At 42.0% G+C, this 24,051-nt stretch overlaps 2 protein-coding genes across 4 annotated transcripts; one reads left to right on the top strand and one right to left on the bottom strand.

Moving 5' to 3' along the window:
- Positions 1–24,046, bottom strand: LOC119722653. Of its 3 annotated transcripts, XM_038192883.1 has the most exons (12): positions 23,971–24,040; positions 23,056–23,087; positions 18,317–18,664; positions 16,392–16,575; positions 15,348–15,467; positions 13,869–14,028; positions 12,065–12,269; positions 10,869–10,941; positions 10,341–10,385; positions 8,756–8,919; positions 6,750–6,861; positions 1–507 (listed from the first exon to the last, which is right to left on the bottom strand). In XM_038192883.1, the coding sequence occupies exons 3-12, from the start codon at positions 18,658–18,660 to the stop codon at positions 319–321; spliced, it is 1,596 nt and encodes a 531-aa protein (XP_038048811.1). In that variant the 5' UTR covers positions 18,661–18,664; positions 23,056–23,087; positions 23,971–24,040; the 3' UTR covers positions 1–318. The 3 variants fall into 3 exon arrangements, with proteins under 3 accessions (XP_038048811.1, XP_038048809.1, XP_038048812.1); XM_038192881.1 differs by lacking the exon at positions 23,056–23,087 and having other exon boundaries at positions 23,971–24,046; XM_038192884.1 differs by lacking the exons at positions 23,056–23,087; positions 23,971–24,040 and adding an exon at positions 23,674–23,715.
- LOC119723183 lies at positions 19,906–21,648 on the top strand. Its single transcript, XM_038193742.1, has 2 exons — positions 19,906–20,131; positions 21,485–21,648. The coding sequence occupies exons 1-2, from the start codon at positions 19,906–19,908 to the stop codon at positions 21,646–21,648; spliced, it is 390 nt and encodes a 129-aa protein (XP_038049670.1).
- Positions 24,047–24,051: the final 5 nt, after the last annotated feature.

The raw sequence follows: 24,051 nt of genomic DNA, 5'->3' as shown, positions 1-24,051 counted from the left end.
TCTAATCCTGCGTTTTTATTGACACACGCTGTACACTTGCATTTTGCATGCAAAAGAAGATGCCAAAATGACTACCTAAAACCGTCCTTGCAGCCACAAAAAAAAACATATTTTTGGCAAAAACACACTGAAGAGTATTTCATCTCACTGCCAGCGGTTGTCCCCTTTAAATTGATATCACATTTGAGGTTTTGTGATGCCTGCACTTTTGAAGATTTCATAAATTGTCCACATTTCAGCCATGTCTACTTTCTCATGGAATGGCCCCAATATTGAATTTACCTTGATACAGCTTCCTCACACACAGAAACGTTTCACTCACAGCTCGTCGTGTACAACCTTGAATTTCTGAATGATCCCTTCCTTGACCAAGTGTTTGTACCACAGATGTTCCAAAAACGGGTCAAATTCTGGAACCTTCTGGAATTTGGAGAGAGAAGCGTCGGCCATGCGGTCTACCATCTCTGCCGTTATTGTATCAAGACCGCTCCCAAACTGATCAAGGATCTGAAACGTCAAGAAGCGGCGGATTAGCTAGAGTTCAGAATGTACCAACTTTGTCTTTTTCTAGTGTGCATTACTTTTAAGCATACTTCTGCTAGAATGGACCGTTCTTGAATGGACTCTCTGGGTATATGGTCAGATGGCGCTTTTTGACCACTTATGAGATCTCCTTCGGAGGGACACACTGTGTGCACACTTATGGCATGAAGTATGCAGAAATATTTCTGAATTGAAAGTGCACAAACCTGTAATGTCAATGCACGAATTGTAGGCATACAATGCAAATGCATACAAGTGTATCTCCCATTGTCATAGTGGTCCCTCCCAACCCACTCTTTGTAACCGGTGAGGGGGTACTTGTGCATGGAGTCCATAAGCACAGCCAATTCACACAGGAGTAGCAATACGTGTGCTTCCCTAATGCCACTCTGCAGGTTCAGCAGGTCAACACGTCAAGGTAGGGCCCGCCCAGGCGCCAACTGCATGCGATGCTGAACGCATTCTGAGTGATCTTAGAGTCGGACGTCAAGTTAACTGGTCGGCATGACTGACCTCACCTCAGCAGAATAATGAGTTACCGACACGTGAATCATTTGTGGACGAGGTCATGACGACATTCGTAAATCCACCAAGCACAAGTTTGACAACTCACGCAAACTATCACCAAAAGAAACCCAACGATGCATGCACTGCTGCTTACGTGGTATCTTTTACACGCCAAGACTCTTCTGGCCCTAGCCAACCCAATGTGATCCCTGAACCAAAAGCTAAAACTGTGCCCCAAGACAATACTCCATCGCAGAGGCAGAGCCGTCCAGAGCCAGGACACGCCCCTCAAAGGGTCGGTGCTGCCAAACTACAGCGTAAGACAACCAGAATGCTTTTCATCACCAGTGTGGTGTTTCTCCTGACCTGGATCCCTCACCTTGTTTTGTCAAACGTAATATCCGTGTTATATGTGAAGTTAGTGTGCAGGCATGGGCTTAATGTCACTCAAAAAGCGGGGTCATAAATTAGGTCTATAAGCCCATAATATTTATAAAATGAAACATGTTATGTACCTATTTATTGATATCAGTGAATCAACGTTAAATACAGGACTACGGCCCGGGTGCTGTAATTTGGGGAAAGACCACTTGCTCTCATATAATTATGAATAGTTAACAGACAACACACAAAGCTGAATACCGAAAAAAAGGTTTTCTGATCAGTTTTTGTAAGGTTAATTTGCTGGATTGTGGGGAGGAGGTACAGGCAATCGTGTGTCACTTGTCAATTTGAACTTCTTTTAGTCATTTGTTAGTGGTCCCGATATATAACATGAATGACATCACCGGCAAATGTGAACATTGAAATTAATACTGATGAAAGTTTGAATGATTGATGGGCAATAACGTACTGGTACAGGTTTTGTGTTCTGAACTTTCAGGCTTATTTTGAGGTGACAAGCAGTTAAACTTTACCTTTTTCCCATAAATAAAGAAATGAATGATGTCCACTAATGTGTATATTTAAAATGATTGACAGGTACAGGAACTTGCAATATAACGTTATCTTCATTAACAATCCGTCAACCAGTCGATCCCATATTATTAAATAATATTTCATAAAAAGTAGGCTTTGATGTCCTTCAAACGAGCAGCAAGACGTAGGCTTATTGGTCAATGTATAGTGTTGTCATTTGAAGAGTCAGTCTTCATTACACTTTTGTACTGAAAATGCTATACCTAGTTCCTACACTAGATGGAAGTGGATAATCAGAATGTCTCATTATTGTTGGCCAGGAAAGAGCGGCTAGCTATTAGTAAGGACCCAATAGTGTCCTGTGTCAGTTTGCCGAGACGGAAGGAAAATGCAGGCTTTTTGGTCTACAGCGACACAGTCTATACCAAACTGGCTAAAATGATTAGTTCACCATAAACGTTCAATGTTAATTTTCGAGTCATTCTTTTCGACGTAGGCTCAATTTTAAGATAGAGGCAAATCCTGTGCTGTGTGAAATTTTTAATTAGAATCCAATTGATTTGAAATACCAACATGGAGAACATTTTCACTTTGAATGCAACAGCCACAAACGGGTCGCTCGCTGAGGACCATCCCATCGGTGTTCGATATACCGGTACTCTTTTCCTCATCGTCTGTATTTTAGTGTTTCTACTTGGAGTACCTGGTAACTGCCTGATTCTTCGTGTCTACTACTGGACCAAGACTCGTAAGACCAGCACCGATATTCTGATCAGAGCCCTGGCCTGGGCTGATCTGGCCGTCTGCTTGCTGATGATCCCGGCGATTATCGCAATTTCTCTTGATTTGGCCGCTGAACATTCGCAGTATTCAATTCCCCTGGGGCTGCTCATAGTATATGATGTTTTCATTGGACTTACTGATGCAGCAATAGCCTCGTCATTCAGTATCACTGCGGTGATTGCGGTAGAACGCTATGACTGCGTATGCCGTCCAAAAAAACGGATTTTCAACCCGCGGCGGTCTAAGAGAGCTGTTTTGGTGACAGTGTTGTTTGCAATTGCTATTAATGCTGGGCAAATGGCCCTAAGTATCTGCTTTAACGTGTCAGGCACCACACCCCCTTCTTTACAGTTATACCGGAAAATAGAAGCGATTGTAGAGCCAGTTTTATTTGTGACAGCGTTAGTGACAATGGGTGCATGTTACGGGAAAGTTTACGCCACTATCCGTAAACACGTCAAGGTAGGGCCCGCCCAAGCTCCAACTGCACGCGATGAACGCAGACCGAGCGATCTGAGAGTCCAACGTCACATTAACTGCTCGATACCACCGACACCACCTCAGCAGAATAATGAGTTACCGACACGTGAATCATTTGTGGACGAGGTCGTGACGACGTTCATAAATCCACCAAGCACAAGTTTAACAACTTACGCAAACGCTCACAAAAAGAAACCCAATGATGCATGCACTGCTGCTTACGTTGTATCTTTTGCACACCAAGACTCTTCTGGCCCTAGCCAACCCGATGTGATCCCTGAACCAAAAGCTAAAACTGTGCCCCAAGACAATACTCCATCGCAGAGGCAGGCCCGTCCAGAGCCAGGACACGCCCCTCAAAGGGTCGGTGCTGCCAAACTACAGCGTAAGACAACCAGAATGCTTTTCATCACCAGTGTGGTGTTTCTCCTGACCTGGATCCCTTACCTTGTTTTCGTCGTCAAAAATTTTGCGACTCCATATTATGATGATTTTGAAACAATAATTAGGGCTATTTCGATCACTTTTCTGATAAACAGTGTAGTTAACCCGCTGATTTACGGAATCGCAAACAGACGATTTAGGAAAGACTGCAAAGAGGTGATCCGAAAAATCAAATGTTTCAAATGCTGGTAGACTTAAAAATATGTATTGTATTCTTATAAAAGAATGACAGGCACTGAAAAAAACAATGCCACTGTCATCAGACAAACAAAGTAGTAAGAACAGACAATGTCAACGACCATGTAACATTAATAATAATAATAATAATAATAATTTGGGAGGCTAATCATCCTTACTCGCAGCTGGTATGCTGAATTGCAAAGGACGCGGCTACAACGTGGTCGGGCCGCTGGCACGTAAAGGCACCTATGGCTGCCGGCCACATCGACCCATATATGACCACGGAGCACAGCCTGAGATCGAAATTGTTTGATTTTTCCGGAGGGAGGAAAACCGGAGGGCCTGGAGAAAAACCCACGTGGCACAGGAGAGAACCAACGCACAACTCTACTCACATGCGATCCGCGGCCAGGATTCGAACCGTGGTCACCTTGGTGAGAGGCGAGCGCTTTACGCACAAGTCACCCATTAATGACGTAAAGATGAGTTGGTCCTAATTGTTAAGTGAAGTGCAGTAAGCCAAATATCCATATGGTTGCAGACCAGTAAATCGGTCCGAAATTGCCTACGCCGGCCAAATCACGATTTGCATGCCCTCAAAATCTTCAGTATTTGAGCATGCTATGGGCCATGAACTTGAGGGTTTGTAAAAAATATGGGTGGAAGCCATGCATAGGACTGTGAGCTTGTAGTTCCGTTCAATTTGGATGGACTTGGGGCCCTTAACGCGCTCTATTTTGCAATGAAGTATAAACATCGTTTTATTATCAGGGGTGATCATCTTCGGATGGAAATTTCTCCTAAAAGTCATCAGTTGACCCCCCCAAAAATTGAAAAGAAAATGAAAGATGATGAAATAAGCTTTAATTTGATGTGTGTCTCGAACACCTTGGAGAGTTGTTAGTATTTTTTACCAATTTCTGAAGTGGGAGCATTTACCATTGGGGTCTATGGAAGTTTATTTACTGGTCTGCAACCTATAGTGCATTTAGTGCACAGGCAAGGGCTTAATGTCACTCAAAAAGTGAGGTCATAAATTAGGTCTATAAGCCCATAATATTTATAAAACGAAACATGTTTATACCTATTTCTTGATATCAGTGAATCAACGTTAAATGTAGGACTACGACCCAGGTGTTGTAATTTGGGGGAAAAACACTTGCTCGCATATCATTATAAATAGTTTACAGACAACACACAAGGACGAGCACCAAAAAACAGGGTATTCTGATCAGTTTTTTTAAGGTTAATTTGCTGGATTGTGGGAAGGGGTTGCAGCTAGGGAATGGTGTGTTATCAGTAAATTTAACCCTCTTTAAGTCATTTGTTAGTGTCCCCGTAAAAATGAACAACATTCACCTGTAAATGTAACAGTGAAATTACTGATGAAAGTTTGAATGATTGATGTGCATGCAATAACGTATCGGTACAGGTTTTGTTTTCTGTACTTTCAGTCTAATTTTGACGTGACAAATAGCTAACTTGGCTTTTTTCTTCGATTAATATAGAAATGAATGATGTCCACTAATGTGTAAATTTAAATGGTTGACTGATACAGGAACTTGCAATAACGTCATGTTCATTAACAATCCGTCAACCAGTCATGATTCCCTAATAATACGCAATCAAACTTAATGTCTTTCAAGCGAGCAGGAAGACTCGGGCTTTAAGCGATCTACTGTCGAATATTGATGAGTCAGTCTTCATCACAGTTAGTAATGCGCTCAAAACGCTATTCCTACGACAAACACTAGATGGACATGGATAATCAGAATATCTCATTACCGTTTGCCAGCAAAGAGCAGCTATCAAATGTTATTTATATGCAAGGCCTAAAATAGTGTCTTGTGTCAGTTCCAGGCAGTAGGAACCTGAAGGCTTTAGGTCCAGAGATGCCACAGGGTCTGCTTGAGAAAAAAAAACGGAATTGGGTCTACTTAAAAAAACCGGAACGGCTGCTTGGGAAAAAAAAAACGGAACTTTTTTGTGTGTAAAAAAGCCACTGCAAGTCCGAGAAAAGTCCCTGTTGTCATTTTTATCTTGTAGCCAAAATACAAATTTTGCTTCTATGGCCTTTAAGCTGTCGGTTCGTTCGATCACTTTGACATTTTCCATTTTCGTAATATTTATTCTGCCTACCCGAATTTCCAACGTAATATTCAACACAAAACATGCACGATTTCACAACACTGCTGTCGGTGTACATGACCTTTGCACTAGGCGATGCTACGTGTGCTTAGCGTACAACACGCCCGCAACAACTAGAATGCTTTTCATCACCAGTGTGGTGTTTCTCCTGAATCCGCTGATTTACGGAATAGCAAACAGGCGATTTAGGAAAGACTGCAAAGAGGTGATCCACAACATCAAATGCTTCAAATGCAGATAGACTGTATTTTACTTTTATATAAGAACGAAATGCACTAAGTAAACAGAATCACTGCTCTCAGACAAACATAAGAATATGAAGACCTGTAAAAACGCCATAATGATTGTGCATATTCCTCGTTTTCATGATGTCATAACGAATAATATGCATGTGTGCATTTAGTGCAAAGGTGTGATATTAAAGTAGACATTTGGTTACAGTATGGATGTGATTGATCATAACGTCATGACGCGGAACTTCAAAGATCAGTCTATTGGAATTAGGGTCCTTTCTAGTTTTCAGGATATTTCAGCTTACTACACCTTTTAAACAATTGGAGCTGCGTTAAATTTCGTATGAACATGTCAGTGTTTGCATAACGAGGAATCAATCCCCCGGCACTATGAAAAACACAGGAATGCCAATAATAATAACACTCTGAAGTAAAAAATGGCATTTAGAAAACAAAACAATTAGCAAAATTACAGATTTGAAGCCGTTTTATGGTGAGAAATGAATGACTTGCCTCATTAGCAACAACGCTGGTGCCTCCAAGATCTTCCACGTATGCTTCAATGAACTCACTTCTTGAGAAGGATCCATCTTGGCTTTGATGTAACAGATCCTCGTAGAGCATCCTAAAATTCAACCAGTGACAAGATGAACAGGTAACAAGGGAGACAAGTAAAACACTAATGAAACTTAAAATGTTATTGTCCCATCGTTGTGCTTGTGCGGATACTGTCCGAGAGACTGTGGAATATCCACAACTTGTGGATAGTCAGGGCACTTTCTTGAATCTGATGATGCCTGTGAATCAGTTGATGCATGTTAAAGTTAACCCACATGCCAACAACACAATGGATGCCTGACCTATTTCCAATGAAATGTTTAACAAAACTGAAAGGTGCAGTAGTGTGTGCCTTTTGCTGAAAGTTGTCTGAGAAACACACACCTCAGTACCCACACATGAATGTTTGAACGAGTGGTATAAGCGCAGAATATGCTCCGTGAACAAGTGCCCCCTCAACGGTAAGAAAAGGAGAGTTGGGGGAGACCACGGGGAGAGACATATTGAGGCACTGCCAACACCTGACATTGAAATATCTCCCTAATATCTGGTGTCTCCCTAAGGTATAACTTATGAGGAAACCTTAACCAAAACGCGCCCGGATTATTTTTGCAGAAAAGTTTGATTTCCGCAAAAGGCAACATTTTCCAGCCAACACCTGATATACAGCCAAACACAACAAATATTGATTCGCAAGAGTCATTTCAACAGTATTTGTACGATATTTCTTGCAAAAACCTCATATGTTTCAATACTTCAAGGTCGAACAATAAGCCATGCACAACGGCCAATTCAAGATCAACACACGGTTCGCCTCCAGAGACTTCACGGACTTTGTGTGTGTGTACAAAAGACACGAAGGATTAGCGTGTTTAGACGTCACCCAGAGGCCAGTCGAGGAAATCTTGACATTTTAACCCGTCAGCCGCGCCTGTGAGTGTTATCACGTCCTCCGACGTGAACTGGTTAAGGGTACATTAGTATATGATGTGTATTTATAATGACATGTATTTATAAAGCACACATATCAACCAGTATCAGTGCTTAAGGCGCTACATCATTATTACCCTGCTCATTGGGTCAATGAAACATTCCAAATACCATCTCAGCTCCCTGGGGAGTATACAGCTCGATGCTGCCATTTCGGCGCAAAGCAGCTTAAATCAATGACTATAACCATCTCTGCCCTCACAGGTACCCAATTTACTCCTGGGTGGAGAGAAGCAATGAGTGACAAAGTGCCTTGCCCAAGGGCACACGCACCATAACCCCAGGCTGGACTCGAACCCACAACCTACAGAATTACCCGCAGAAAACGAAAAATTCAATGATCCAGACCACGAGGCCACGACACTCCTTAAGGGGTGCGACTTAGAAACCATAAACCTGTGCATGCCATACAGCCAGGGATCACTCTGTGTGGCATGATGCTAAATTGAAGACATTAGCAATGCTAGTTTGTTCGTTTGTTTGTTATTGTAAGGGAATAAATGTGTGCTTGGGAGGTGTTAAACACTATGTTTAAGACTGGTTGGAGTCTGGAATGCTGATAATTACCCAAGGCGAGGCCGAGGGTCATTATCAGCATTCCATCAATATCAGCATTTCATAAAGACCTTTTCGGTCAAAAAATCTAATTTTTGGTCCAAAAGTCAAAACAAGTCAAAAGTTAAAAATTTCAAACGATTTTGTTTAACAATTTTACTTTCTGTTTTTCGTAACACCCCTCTAGCTATATAATGGAGTGTCCAGCTCGCGAGCCTAGACGTAAACAACTCCTTTTATAGAGATTGGCGCACGCGTCGCGCATACTGCGTGATCGATGATGCACAGATGCAGCTGTGGTGAGTGCGTTGTGAATTTAGGACTATGAAATACTGACCAACTGGTAGTATTGCACATGCTTACTAAAGGACAAGCAATATCTAGAATAGTGCAAAAATGTCACCATTGTCACTTACTTGACGTCATAGGCCTGGATATGACTGTACTCAAACAGATCAGTATCCGATGGGTCCAGAAGTTGGAATGACCACACCAGGTCCTTGAGTTGTGAGATGGAGAAGTTGTTCAGCTCTTCTACTGTGATGTAACCTCTGTTGGTGGGATCAAGTGCTGAACGGAACTGGAAAGGAAAATAGTACCAGCTGAAAATCTTTGAACTTTGGGAGAAAACTTTTAACTGTGAAACGTTACAAGGTGTTGCACTCTTCATTTACTCATCTGGGGCATGTTTTCACAACCATAATCCAGACATGTTTATTCCGTGACGGTGTTGACCAAGTGATGTTTATGCAATCATTTAAATGCAGCAGTCAATATTGATACTGCAATTGGACACTATGCCAAAAACAAGCAAAAACCTGACACTTCCTACCAATTATGGGCTGCGTGCGCCAACAAAAGAGGGCGTGTTTTTACCACTTTTTAGAGCACTGTGGACGGGACGCACAGCGTGTGCGTACTCCACAGTACTGGTTCACGCGTGAAGTACGTACGACTTCCTGAATGTGCCAAAGCTATTAGCCACAGCGTCTTCGCATGAGTGTCAGGCATCGTCTGCGTGGGAATATGTTCAAATTTAACTTGCGATGGTCTCCCAGACTAAACCCCGCCCCCAATAAGTTTGGATCATTCGAAATACGCAGACGATGGACCGGGAACCAGTCTAGGTCTCCCCCAACTCTCCTTTTCTGCCCTTTGAAGGAGTACTTGTGCATGGAGCCCATAACAAAGAATTCTTGCAAACTCTGTCCTAATCCAACTCATTTCCAAAACCCCAAAATGATAAATTCTCCCTCATTTTTCCAATAGCCACATAAAATTATCTACATTTTCAAACAGCATCTTTCTGTACACATATATTCTAATCAATGACGTCATTCAAGACAACCGACAGCTGCAAATATGTTCAACCAATGATGAACCAATGGGAATGAAATAACTTTTTGCAAATAATTTGCACTAGCTTGCTTTTGCAATGAAAAGCTATTCAAGTTCCAGTGGCTGTCATGGTCACTTATTCATGTATGTTGAAATCTTTTTAAGGCACGATCAATTATTTTTACTTTATTTCAAAATACACCTTGAACTAAAAACAGTACACATAGGGTCAGTTTCACAGAACTTCAATGTTCAGCATTCTGCTAACACAAAAATCATTTGCTCACCTAAAACATGTTATCAGCCAAAATATAGTGCAATGTACAGGGTGAGTAAAAACGATGTCCCTTTGGATAATTTCTTGTCTCCCACAAAAATAGGAAAGGTCACCAGCTTTTTCTCTTAAGCCAACATTCGACAACATTTGTGGAAGAAAGGCCTGTATCCTTTGCATGCATGGTTGAATATCGGTGAAACTTTTACTGAATGTGGTCAATACCCAGACTGAATGTTGGCTGAAGAGAAAACACTGGTAACCTTTTCTGTTTTTGTGGGAGACAAGAACTTATCCAAAGGGACATAAAAATGTTTTACTCGCCCTGTACATTAGTGGTTCACTGCATATTTTGGCTGAGCATGCAAAAGTTAAAAATCTGCACTTACTGAATCTTGTAGTGTCTTGTAATACTCTGGTTCGTTGGTTTCACCCTGAAAAAAAAAGAGAAATAAGCAACGATTTGAAATGGAAATATGACACTTTTAAAATTCCTTGTCAGGATTTGTACTCCTACAGCAATCCCACTACAGCAATCTTATTAAATTGGCATATACGTGGATGAAGATTTTGAAACCCAACAAAATTGTACATGTTGGAAAGTAAATCAAAACTGATCATAAATGTTTTTAGAAGTAATCCTTTCAAAAAAAAACTTCACATTCCAGAATTTTCAAGCAATGGTTTTTGCCCCAATTTTGCTCCAGTTTTTTTTATCACAATTTTTTTTCAATCAAAAGCCACATCTGTGTTCATATGCCCATCCAATCAGAAAGAAAGAAACACAGTTTTCACGATAGCCAGCTACATGCAATCAATGTCAATGATATGGGAAATAATGACTATAGCCTTAATGCATATTATTACATTTACATTAAAACTAACTGACACCACATCAATAAATAATCAACACTCACATGAATAAAATTGGTTACAAAATCTTCAATCCATAGTTTGCCCTCCTTGTCAGCCACAGTCAGCATGACAGTTCTACAAAACAAACAACATTGAAAAACTGACATGTGCTCTGAAAATCAAACACCTCAATTTCACTTTAACAAAGGAAACAAAGGTAATACAACCTCATCTGCTTCAACAAAAGAAATAAAATCTCTGCTTACTTTCAAAAGCACACTGCCAACACTTTTTCATTTTGCAAATATCTAGAATATATTTTAATTTAGCGAAGCAGACATTTTTGTGTAATTTACTATGCACTGCATGCAGAACCAATAAGCTGACAGATAAGCTCAAATACCAAGAGAAAAAACAATAATAAATGTGATTATGCAGTGCAACAATATTTTGGGCCTAAAACTATATATCTTCTTTAACTCTTCAGGTACACTTTCTTTTGACAAAATATTTTGAGGGACAAGAACATTTTTTTAATAGTGAGTTGCAGTTTAAATCAGCTCAGAACTTATCACAAGCAATACAAATTAAATGACATTCATAAATACCGGAGACAGTTTACCCATTCCTATCGGTCAAGAACCTGTCACATGGATGGTTTAAACCACTGGAAAAAACACTGGCTGGATTTAAACATAATTCCTGCATTCTGTGCCATATCACGTAGTATCTGCCGGACACACCCCAATTCCATTTAAGCGGATTTGTAGCACTAGTCAAGCGAGGCACATACCATAGACAAGGCCAGAGGGCTGTTTCACAAAACACAAAGTACATTGTTGAACAAAGTCATTGGAAAAATTGGTGATTTTTGACTTTTTTTTCGAAAGCTATTTATGAATGGGAATAAGTATGTGCTTGGCTGGTTTTAAACATGTAAATTTAAAACCGGCTAGGGGTTTGGTTGCTGATAATGGCCGTTGCGAATTATCGGCTACAAAGCCCCTAGCTGGTTTTAAACGTACTTGTTTAAACCCGGCCAAGCACATATTTATTCCCTTATTTAAAGGTTGATTCATACCTTGTATAAAGACAGGGACATGAATGGAAATTTGTGATGACATCAAGGCCAAAATTTGAGTTACAATTTATGAAAAGTTGAATGCATTCAAGTTCTGTTGAATTTCACCACAAATTTCTCATTCGCGTTCGCATTAAGTATGAACTGGCTTCAGCCATTTTTTTATTTCTCAGATACCTTAGCATGTGAATATCCATCATGCCTTGTGACAGGTTGCCTGTCCCATTGTATCTCCACAACACATCCACCTCGTTCATTGGTCGAAAATCTGCTGGACCATGGTCGTCATGGCAACCCTCAGCGTCAAACTCGTAGTAGTGGGAGAACCAGATTGAGACAGCAGCATTCATGTAACCGTTGGAGCGGACCTGATGCATGTAGCCTGGGGGAATTGGTGGGAAACATGTGGAATTTAAACAGTTTCCAGACATGTGACAAAAACAATGGCAACCACTGCAGGCGTCCATCTTGGTAAAAAAAAAATACAAGTTAAAGTAATTTTTTTTAAGTATTATCTTTTTGGTATTATCGAAAGAGACTGCATTATAATCATGTTTCATCTAACTAACTACGTCGACTCAGGCATAGGGGGCCGGCGTCGGACAGGAATTCTAACGCAATCATGTCTGCGTTTGTTAGCTACTAGCTAGGCCCTTTGAACGTGCCAACCCCAAATGGAACAATATGCCATAAAACATTGCTGCCAAAATGGCGGCGCCAATCCTTAAAATTGTGTCACTGCTTGGATAGCAGTTTTTAAAATCCTTGAAAAATTAACTACAACTCGAAAGGAAATGTTACCAGTACTATATGAACTTATTTGGGATGTAGAAAACAAAAAAATATTATCCTGGTCTGGATAATTACATTCATTGCATCAGCCGTTGTGGGAACATAGCAGAGAATGTTCCCTCTTGCGCAAGTGTTGCTAACGTTGCCAAACATTAACATTGTTTGCATATAAAGTGAATTTTAATGGATTCAGGACCATAGAGTTATGACACTTCTACTTGATATAGGGGCTGGATGTTCCAATTTTGTTGAGATGCCGAGATATACCATTGGATTACTGCAGTGTTTGAATTTTTCAATGGCAAAAACATCCTGGCCATTTGGCTCATCACCACATTGGCTCATCACCAGTGCACTAACCCAAGGGTGCAGACCAGTAAATAGGCCCAAAATTCCCTACACCCGCCAATCACAATTTGTATACATGTACTTGTCACATTCTCTTGTAATGGAAAGTTTTGTGGCCCATGCACTGGGTTTGTAGCTATCATCTGTAGTAAGTGTTGACAGAGGATCACTGACTATAAGAAAATATATCCAATGAAAGTCACCAGCGACGTTAGATAGTGTGGAGAGGATAAACTCGCTATTACAGTTTCTCATATTCAAATTCAGAATCCCTTGATTAAAGACATATAGGATCATTTGCAAACACTAACAAACGAAACTGCCCACAATATCATGAAATAGCCCACTTGATTGCAAGTATAACAGTGTGAGGCATCCTATAAAATCGTTGTGCCTGGTATGCTGTCATTCTCAAGAAAAGAGGAACATTGTATCAATTTTAACAATGGTTAAGACCTAACCATCACTAAGAACAAACAGGTTTCTCAAATACAATATCCGATAAATGGCCACCAGCCAGCTCTTGACTTCATGCGTATCCTCGGGTATACTAGGTACATGTATATGTATGTATTACTCTCCCACGACACAGCCAGCACTCCCAGTGACCTAAAGGTATTGCACGACAGATTCCACTATCTGCACTTTGACGGTTGAAAATGAACAGCATTTTTGTTTGTGTTTTTCCAGCCCCGAGGGACTCAAAATATTAAACAGCTCAGTAGAACGAAGTCTGCTATAAATTAATAGCCCTTAAATCGGTCCATTTCATTAAATTACGACAAATGCAAATGATCCTATGTACCATTAAATCAAAGAACTGTATGAATTGTCAGCCTACCACTCGGCATGTAGATGCAATCTCCTTTATTCAGTATGACCCGGGCATACTCCACGTCTCTCAACTTGGGGAACTCGTCTAAGTCCACGTTATCCACGTCGATGGTGGAATATCCACCAAACTCATATGTTGATTCCTCTGATATGTACAGAGATGCTTTCTGTGGAATAAAGTTGTGCATTCAGAGAAAAAAATCATGTTGGTTATTTCAGTATTCTTATTTTTATTGGCTTTGTGCACAGTAAATAGGGCACTGCGTAAATAGGGCACTGCGTACCCTGACAATGACAGAACGTACTTATTATTACTACATATCATTCAGCCGGAAAATACCATGACAGTCTTTTGATTTATTCCTAGCGGGGAACTTTGGTGGATATTAGAGTTTTAGAGGTGCGAGGGAAAACCTTCGAGTGAGGTAGAGACTTTTTTCCTTCCATTCACAGGGTATGCAGCTTCACCTTTTGTTAAGCACTGCATGATCCACCATTGAATTATTATGATCATTGGCTTAGTAAGTGAGAGGTTTGCAGTAACACCATGTGGAACTATCTCTTTTGTGAGTATGTGCGGTTCTGAAAAGAACCTGTTGGTTTAACTCGACGTTTCGAACGGTATGCTCTGTTCGTCATCTTTCTCCTGATGACGAACAGAGCATACTGGTCGAAACGTCGAGTTAAACCAACAGGTTCTTTTCAGAACCGCACATACTCACAAAAGAGATAGTTCCACATGGTGTTACTGCAAACCTCTCACTTCTTGATCTTTCCACCATGCAAACCTTCAAGGATCATTGGCTTATCATTAATATCTTATTAATTAAACTTCAATATTTTTCTTAACTTGCAACAGAGAAGAGCCATAAGATTGGGCCCTGTTCAATAGTCCAGCACTGCAATGTGTCGCAACCCGAGTTACAACGAGTCACACAGCGCAACTCGTGACGCATCATCTCATGACGCATGATCCATTTCTCAAAACTTACGATGTGTTACATAAATGCCATAAAAATGACATAAACGAGACTATAATACCAAGATAATGTGTGTGAAGATGCAAGTTTATGGAAAATGCATCAAAGGAAATATGAATTAGCTATACAGTCTTCCGTGAGCTTGTTTTGCTTTAAAACTGCATCATACGTCCCTTATTTTGTTTTAAGTTTTAAAAACTTTTCAAAAGGAGATTCAAAGGCTCTTTGCAGAATATCAGAAGACTATTTACTTTAAGTTGATTAAATACATATAACAGTCATCGTGTTGTGCTATAAGTACACATACGACGCGTCACACTTATGACGTATTTTCTGAAACGAATCGCAGGACGAGTCGCAGCTACGACACATCGTAGGGATATGACGCGTCGCAGTGCTGCGATGCATCATACACAATGTAAGTTACGATGAGTTTCATGAAATTTGGAGACTGATAATTAAGTATGAAAACAAGAAGAAACACAAGGGATGACTGTTATACCAACCTGCTTAGGATCAATAACAATCCACTGTTTGGTTCCATTGAAGACACAGTGCACTGAGCTATATGGATCTCGATGCAGCACTGTCTTGCCCCCTTTAGCACTCAAAAATACGTGGACTTCCTGCAGAGGCAAACAAATTGTTAATGTAATTAACTTATTTAGTCTTCTGAACACCTTCAACTGTAACAATTATAACTATACCTCATATTCAAGAGCAAGAGCTGAATTGTTTTTGTTCCATTCACCATCACGTGACAGCCGCTAGTTTTGCTACTGACCAAGCTCGCATGAAAGGATTCACACACATAATGCACATACACAGATTATTAACAAAACTACCAAGCAATCACGGAACTATCGCCCTTATTACAAGAAAAGATATCCCACTTTATCTTTGCCACTCAATGACCCAATCCAAGTTTTATGGAATTCAGACAACTACTAGGGAAATGAGAGTAATTTGAATAACTTTTAACATACATACATGTAGTGCGGGGATGCGATCATCTGGGGATACTTACATATGGAGATACAGTTGTACAGAATTCAGGACTCGTTTGTGTCACAAAAACTGCAAAATTTTATAACAAAGCATTTTTCCCACAAATGCTCAGAATCCCACTTTCTCCTTTTGAAGTAATAGATCACTCTTGTAGCAACTATTTAATTTAACTTTCATTCTTAATATCCCCCCCCTCCCATCCCCCGATCTTTTCTTTAGGATATTTCAGATCAAGCACTGTAGAGATGTTTCCCTAATGCTGCTGGTCCCAATCCCTGGCAAATGCTGTTCCGGTAGAAGTTGAATCAAAATCTGTCATGGGAATATTGGCTCTTTTACCCCCTAACATCCCTCAAGCCTGTGCATGTGTGAGGTAGGCCAGTAGGAATTTAAAGGGTCCAACATCCAAAATTCATTTTGTTGAAAGCACCCTCTGTCACCTCGGCAGTTTGACTGTGCTAGTCATAGACCGGCTGTAATTAACAGGGGAGAAAATTGAAATCCAGTCTTGGACAAAAGACTAAGCAGTGGCTTGAACTAACCTGAATGCTTCTTGAGAAGGAACCACAGGTCAGGCACGGAGGGAAGGCGATATCAGGCTCCATCGGGGAGGGTATCTGGGAGATAATGTAGCCATCAGATGTCTGGTAATGCTCTAGGAAGTGTGCAATGGTATCCCGTCCTAGGCCTCCTACACCTGCTGGTATGCGCGAGTTGGATTCATGTCTAACAATGAAAAATTGATGATATGATGGGAACCATTCAAATCAGGGATTTTGATTTTTGATAATGAGTGTTGATTTTTTTTGTTCATATTATTACTTTCAGTTTTTCTGTGTGGGTGTGGGTGTGGGTGTGTGTGTGTAGGGGGGATTGGGAATAGGGCATGAATTTTATCTAGATCAGCCAAAATGAAGATTGTCCCTCCCTACCACCTAGTTGCTGCAACCATAAATAAAATGTAAAACTGGTACCTTTCTTCCTAACATACCCTAAAAGTTAATTTGTATTCGAAGCATTTTTAGATTATGACCGAAAAATATAAATACTCACATGATCAAATTAACTTAAATTGTATGTGAAATACAAGGGAAAGGGAAATGGTAGAAATATACAAATGTAATTAACTTGAGTCTGATTGCCCACGTATGGTTTTCTTTGGGCACTTTCCCTGATCTAAGAGAATCTATCAACGGCAGTTTTTAAAGCTTTCTGCATAGGTCTAGAGTGTTACATTATCAAAAAGCTAGAAAACTTCACACGTCAACACGATCCAAATAGAAAGTGCTTGCAAAAGGCAGATGTCGCAGAGCATTATAGTTAAAGGCATTATAGGATTATTTGCATTTATCCCAAAAGTAGCCTACATGTGAGAAAAAGAGGAATGGCGACCTCCTGCAGGGTCTGATGAAGGTAACAGACGAGATCAGGCAAGGCAGGCTGAGATGGTATGGACATGTAGCAAGAAGGGAGGAAAGCCATTGGCTGAAGAAAGTACAGAACTGTGAAACAGTCGGTCCGATACCACGAGGCAGGCCAGAGAAGACCTGGGATGAGACACTAGCAGAAGACCTCAGACTGTCAAACCTCACCAATGTGGATGTCAGAAATCGGACTGCATGGAACAGGGCCAACGAAAGACAACATCCCATCCCACAGCATGGGAATAATGGACGCTAAATGGGAATGAAGATAATGATGACGTACCAAGTTATTATCACACAGCTTACTTGGATTAAAGATCGTACCGGTACTAAACACTCCGTGAAATTATTCTATCTGGCTTGTTATTTCAAAGAAATCGAGAAATGTAGGTTATTTCTAACAATTGTCAGTTGACTGATTTTTGGAAAAAAAGAGTGTCATTGATGACATCGTGTATTGTGATCAAAAGGTTGTGCATGGTTTTTCAGTTTTCTCGAAAAGTGTACTATCCACTGAGCTGAAACTTCAACAGATAATGTTTTGAACATTCTTCTTTGAATTTTAAGTGGTGTTACCATTAAAAACAAACAATAATGCGTATATAAAGTGCACATATCCACCAGTATTGGTGCTCATGGCGCTACATCATTATTACCCTGCTCATTGGGTCAATGAAACATTCCAAAGACAATCTCAGCTCCCTGGCGAGGGTATAGCTGGATGCTGCCATTTCGGTGCAAAGCAGCTACAATCAATCACAATAACCATCTCTGCCCTCACAGGTACCCATTTACTCCTAGGTGGGGAGAAGCAATGAGTGACGAAGTGTCTTGCCCAAGGGCACACGCACCATAACCCCAGGCTGGACTCGAACCCATAACCTGCAGAATTACCTGCAGACCATGAACTCAATGCTCATTCAGGGCACGGCGCCCCACTTTTCACCCCCAAAAAAACATGAAAAGCAAATATGATCTTATCTGCCTAATGTACAGTTGCAGGCCCTAAAGAATCAAAGGATTATTTTCATGACACACTTTACCTTGCCTCCAGTCTGACTGTCAAATTGCCATACTTCTCAGTAAGATATTCCTCAGTCCATAGGTGGTAGGCTTTGGACTGCTGTCCAGCGCCCCGAAAGACAACTGGGCGATACTGGCTGACATAACGCTGGTTGAATTCTACAGGGCCAGGGACTTCAGATAGTTCCTCTAAGAAGTCGCTTGGTTCACGATGTGAGCCCAACGGAGCTTTGGCGGCGGGATCGTAAAAGATGTCCAGATTGTTGGTATCGGAAGAGCTGTGCCGACCAGTCTCATCACAGAACACTACTGGTAAGATGAACATCAAATGACAGACGACACTGACTGGAACACGTAACATCATTGTGCTGGGAAAAAAACGGAAAGTCAGCATCAATTATTGAAAATTCAAATGTCATTTCACATAGAGAATAAAATGATATTGGTTGATAAAAAAGAGAATATCCTGAAAGCTAGTTTGCACATTAGGCTATTAAAGTAAAAAATATCAGCAATACTTGGGCCACACTAGTGGGGCTACCACGCACCGTGAATCATGCGCAAAAATCGTGTTGATGTATGGCATCCACTTTAAAATGCGTAAAAAAATAAACCAATCTTCCACCCCCCCCCCCCCCCACTTCATTTTTCCTGCCCGCCTACTTGTTTGTTTGTTTTTTTTAATTATTTCATACATTTACAATATTCATTTTGCAAATATATATCGTCAATATACTGTCTTTTTATTTGTTTCCAACAACAGGGATGAGATTGCCAATTAAAAAAAGTCTGAAAATCAATGAAAGTTCTGGAAGATGCATATCTTTCTATACACTCTGATCGCAAACCCGGATAGGTAGAGCTTTTTAGCCTTGGTCAGCAGTCTACCTACACGCAGCCTAGCGTGGGCAAGGGTGAATGGGAGGCTATGCCCCCAACGGGCAGGGTAGTCCAGAGAGGACTGGCACCCCCCAGGTCTTATTAGCCTTGAAAGAAAATCCAATGGTGAAGTTTACTACAACAAATCCTATATTTCCAGTCCCGGGAGTGGACAGGAGCGATGCTGTGGACATAGGCACTGGCCAGGTATGACGGTGGCCCCCTAAACCCCCCTGGGAGGAGGTCTCCTGACAACAGCAATAAGTCCAATGTGATTCTGTGTTGCGGGAGGCCGTTTATTATGGCCACCTTCAATGCAAACACGGCGAGGGAGGAGGCGAGGGTCAGGGAGATGGCCCATTGTGCAGTGAAATGTGGACGGGAGATATTGGGTGTGCAGGAACACAGGAGAGTTCACTCGGACCCGCTTGTGTTAGAGAGAGTGGAGGGCAGCTACCTCGTCACGTCGTCGGAGTGGAGGAATGCGGCGCAGGCAGCTACTGGAGGGGTGGGACTGCTGCTCAGTCCTCAAGCTAGAAGGGCTCTTCGGGGGGTTTGCCTCCATTCTGAGAGGATCCTGATTGCCGATCCCAACCGTCCCAGATATTGAGGATGCTGAAGAAGACAGCCTTGGCATCCTCACTAACCTCGACATCAACGATGGACCATTCACGGCCGCTGAGCTGGCCAGGGTGAAGTCGACATTGCAGGGTCAAGTCGACATTGCAACATGGGAAGAGCGCAGGCCCGGATGGCATTCCTCCTCCAGAAGTCTTCAAGAATTGTGAGATTGACATCATTCTGGAAATCTGCACACCTCGCCCTGATCAACAACAAAGTCCCCAGACAATGGTTGCTGTCGAACATCATACCCGTGCCCAAATCTGGTGATATCGGTAAAACCGACAACTACCGTGCCATTAGCCTCACATGTATCATCGCAAAGATGTTCAACTGTATGATACTAAATCAGCTACACAGCACGATCGACCCTCACCTCAGAGATAACGAGAACGGGTTCAGAGAGAAGAGGTCACAACAGCACAGATCCTGGCGCTGAGGCGAATAATCGAGGAGGTGAACAGCAATAAGGGACCGTGACCATTCAGCCCTGGTATGAAAAGGGCCCCCCCGGTACCTCGTCTGGTCCAGAGCCAGTCCGGTCTTCAGCCCAGTCTCGTCCGGTACATGGTCCTGTCTGACCAGAAGTTTTGAAGTCAGTCAGGCGCATCAATTTATTGCCCCTTCGGAGAACGTTCTGAGCAGAACTATAGCAGACTTATCGGATTAAAGATAAAATCCTTCCGAACTCTTTGGTAATTTACGGTCCCATTGTGCGCGAAACCACATGGCAGGGGTTTCAATCTGTGCCGACAAAAGTGTTCTATTGTTTCGCGCTGAGAGATGAAAACCACACGCAGGTTTCAATACTTGCAAACAATAGACCCCAGGATAGAGGAGTTCCTGATTAGCAACCGGACCAGCTCCTGGGCCGGTAGCTGGGACGGTACGAAAGGACTTCTTGGGAGGGGACAAGCTTAACAGGGGGCCCTTTTCATACCGGGGCTGAATGGTCACGGGCCCTAACCTGACCGCAATCCTGACCTTCACTGTCTTCAGAAAAGCATTTGATTCCATCCACAGAGGGAAGATGGCGAAGATTGTTAAGGCATACGGAGTCCGACCGAACCTGCTTTGAGCCATTCAGTCAATGTACTCAGGAACCCGCTCCAAAGTGGTCACCCCCGATGGAAACACAGACGAATTTGACATTTTGGCAGGTGTCATGTCAAGTAACAAGCTATACAGATGAACTTTGTGACAAACTTGTTTAACCCTGTTGCTAGGCACTGGACTATCCGAATTGTGAAAAGACTTGTGATTTACTTTTGAACGGCCTAGATTCCTTATATAATTATCCCTAACCCTGCTCAATCTAATAGGATCCAACTATTTTACATTTCCGTTGGGTCCTGTTGGATTGAGCAGTAAACCCCTTGTGTATATCAGGGTTCGACTTTAGTGGTAGCCCGCTAGCCGAATGCTAGTCAAAACAACAGCGGGCTAGTCAAACTATTCCTTAAGTAGCCCAGCTGGCGAGTCAAAAAAAAATTTGGGCTACGGCAAAGATGAAAGGACAGGAAGAAATAAATCATTAAATTCAGAAAGCAAACCTGTATCAATTTGTGTCTAATTGTATTAACTGTTTAGGGTTAAAGTAAAGTAAAGTTAACGTAAAGTAAAATAAAGTAAAGTAAAAGGAAACCTCAGCAAATATAACAACTGGACAGGCATTACATTGTTGTCAGTGCCTGGTAAGGTGTTCTTCAGTGTGCTCCTTGCTTGGCTGAAGGTGGAGGTTGATTCCATCATCAGAGAAGAGCAATCTGGCTACCGAGAGGAGAGATCCTGCTGCGAACAGACCTTCACTCTGCGTAACATCATTGAGCAGTGTCGAGAGCACCAGACGTGACTTCAAGTCAACTACATTGACTTCAAGAAGCATTCAACAGCGTTCACCGGGAATCACTCTGGAAGATAGTCAAGCTGTACAGCGTCCCACACAAGTGTATCAACATCTTCAGAGCGCTGTATCGGAACTCCAGCTGCTGGTTTAAGACCAAAAGCAGTACTATCGACGTGTTCGACATCATGACTGGCGTGCAACAAGGTTGCATCCTTACCCCCTTTCTCTTCCTCATGAGTAAGACGATGCTTCATGAGTAAGACGATGAATGGCCCAAACTTTGGCGTCAAATGGGGGCGGTGTAGGCTGACTGACCTAGACTTGGCGGATGACATCACACTACTCAGCCGGACCCCCGAGGCTTTGCAAGATATGACCGGCAACCTCAATGACAATGGGGTGAATGTTGGACTGCGCATCAGCCGTGAGAAGACGAAGGCCATGATCATCGGCCCACAGCACTACCCACCCATCACCATTGACCAGCAAGACATCGAGTACGTGGAGAACTTTGCATACCTTGGAAGCTACCGGCACACCTCGAGAGAAGGAGATGTGGAGGTCAATGTGTGGGCAAGAATCAGCAAAGCTGCATCAGTCTTCCAGAGACTTCACTTAGTGTGGTCTTCCAGCACCATCAGCAGGGCTACCAAGCTGCATATCTCTACATGTCAGACGTTATCCCCGACAATCATTATCTATGCATGTGAGACGAGGAAGAGAACAGGAGAGATCTCACACATGCTAGATGTCTTCCATGGATGATGCCTCCGCATGATTCTTAGCATCTCATGGAGAGACCATGTGACCAATGAAGAGGTGATAATGAGAGTTGGTCTGGAACGCCTACAGTACAGGACGTCGTCATGACGCAGCAAAGGAAACTAGCTGGATATGTACTCCATCTGCCAGAGGGAAGCGAGGTCGGCCGAAGAAAACATGGCACAACACATTCAGGGAGGACATGAGTTGGGAGTCAGCTGGAGGGACACCCAGAGGGTTACCTTTGACTGCAGTCAGTGGAGGAGCCTCGTTGCCCGATGTTCCAATGGGAGTGGGAGGAGCTATATAATTAGTCTAAGTAAGTAAGAACAGAATTCTGTAATAATAAGGCCAAGTAAACCAAAAAAAAGTTTCTCGTTCAGGCTTTTGCAAAAAAAAGGTGGCCCTTTGATTTTGCTCCCAAGTAGGCAGATTTTCCAAGATGGCGAATGGAATCTTCCATTTTCGCAACTCTTTTGTGCTGATACTTTTGTGTTCGATTCAAATTAAAGGAGCTGTCACCCTTTCTCAGATTTTGAACTTGAAATACATTAGTCATTGCTAAACTGTTGCTGGAAATAATTAAAAGGGAAAAAATCCATACTGGATCACCACTTTACCTGCCACCAAACACATCAATTTTCACCTCACCTTGTGATTTCACCCAAGAGGAATCCAGGAAGCTGTGAAAATGCGGGAAAAAATAGGCAAAATGTGTTTTTAGAGCACATTTTGGATCACGTTGTGCAGAACTAAGTTGAAGCAGCCGGTCAACTGATTGAAGTGTCTGGAAGACAGCGGTACGTTATACGCATGACATCGACAACCAAGACAACGCATGAGCCGGCAAATGATAGTGCAATACGTCATTATGAATATTTATTTTCTCATGAGGTTCGAATCTTGTTGAAGTAAGTGACTGATCAATAAACAGGAATAAAGGAAAGGAGAGGGTGAGAGTAGAGGAGGGAAAGTGGAGGGAATAACCATAAAGGATGCAACTTGTGGCGCTTGAAAATTAATTGAAAAAAAGTGGTGATCCAGTACGGAAAATTCTGGAAGGATCGAGGCTGGGATGAGAAGCTCATGAACTATTCAGAAGTGTACTGCCTACTGGTCAAACACGTAGTCCGAGTAACTTGAACCCAACTTATCGCCTTTTTTAACATTTGGACATGGTCTGGCGATCGCCAGACCATGTCCAAATGTTAAAAAAGGCGATAAGTTGGGTCCAAGTTACTCGGACTATCAAACACGCAAGAACTTTACCTTGCCTATATTTAGTGTGAGTCTGGAGTCTTCTCTTTTCAGAACTTAAAAAAGGGAAGGGAAATAATGTAGTATCCTGACGCCACTTGTGTGGTTGTGTACAATTAAAGTTTAACCCCCCCCCCCCCCCTATAGAGTTGAGTGCATTTTCAAAGTATTTTCTATTGTAACAAATGTTTCTCACAGATTCATGTCTTTTCAACATTTTTGCAATGAACTGACATGATGAAGAAAGTGGCGTCAGGATGCAACATTCTTTCCCAAATGGAGTAATAGGCCTAGTACCGGAGCCCTCACCTGCACTGAACTGAGAAAAACAAAAGGCAAAAAGTTTTTTAATCCTCACGCAAGTCTCTGCTCGCTTCCCGGTCGGCGCGG

Source organism: Patiria miniata, unplaced genomic scaffold (genome assembly GCF_015706575.1).
Source record: "Patiria miniata isolate m_02_andy unplaced genomic scaffold, ASM1570657v1 HiC_scaffold_16, whole genome shotgun sequence".
NCBI classification, from domain to species: Eukaryota; Metazoa; Echinodermata; class Asteroidea; order Valvatida; family Asterinidae; genus Patiria; species Patiria miniata.
This window is presented reverse-complemented; position numbering and strand designations above follow the sequence as displayed.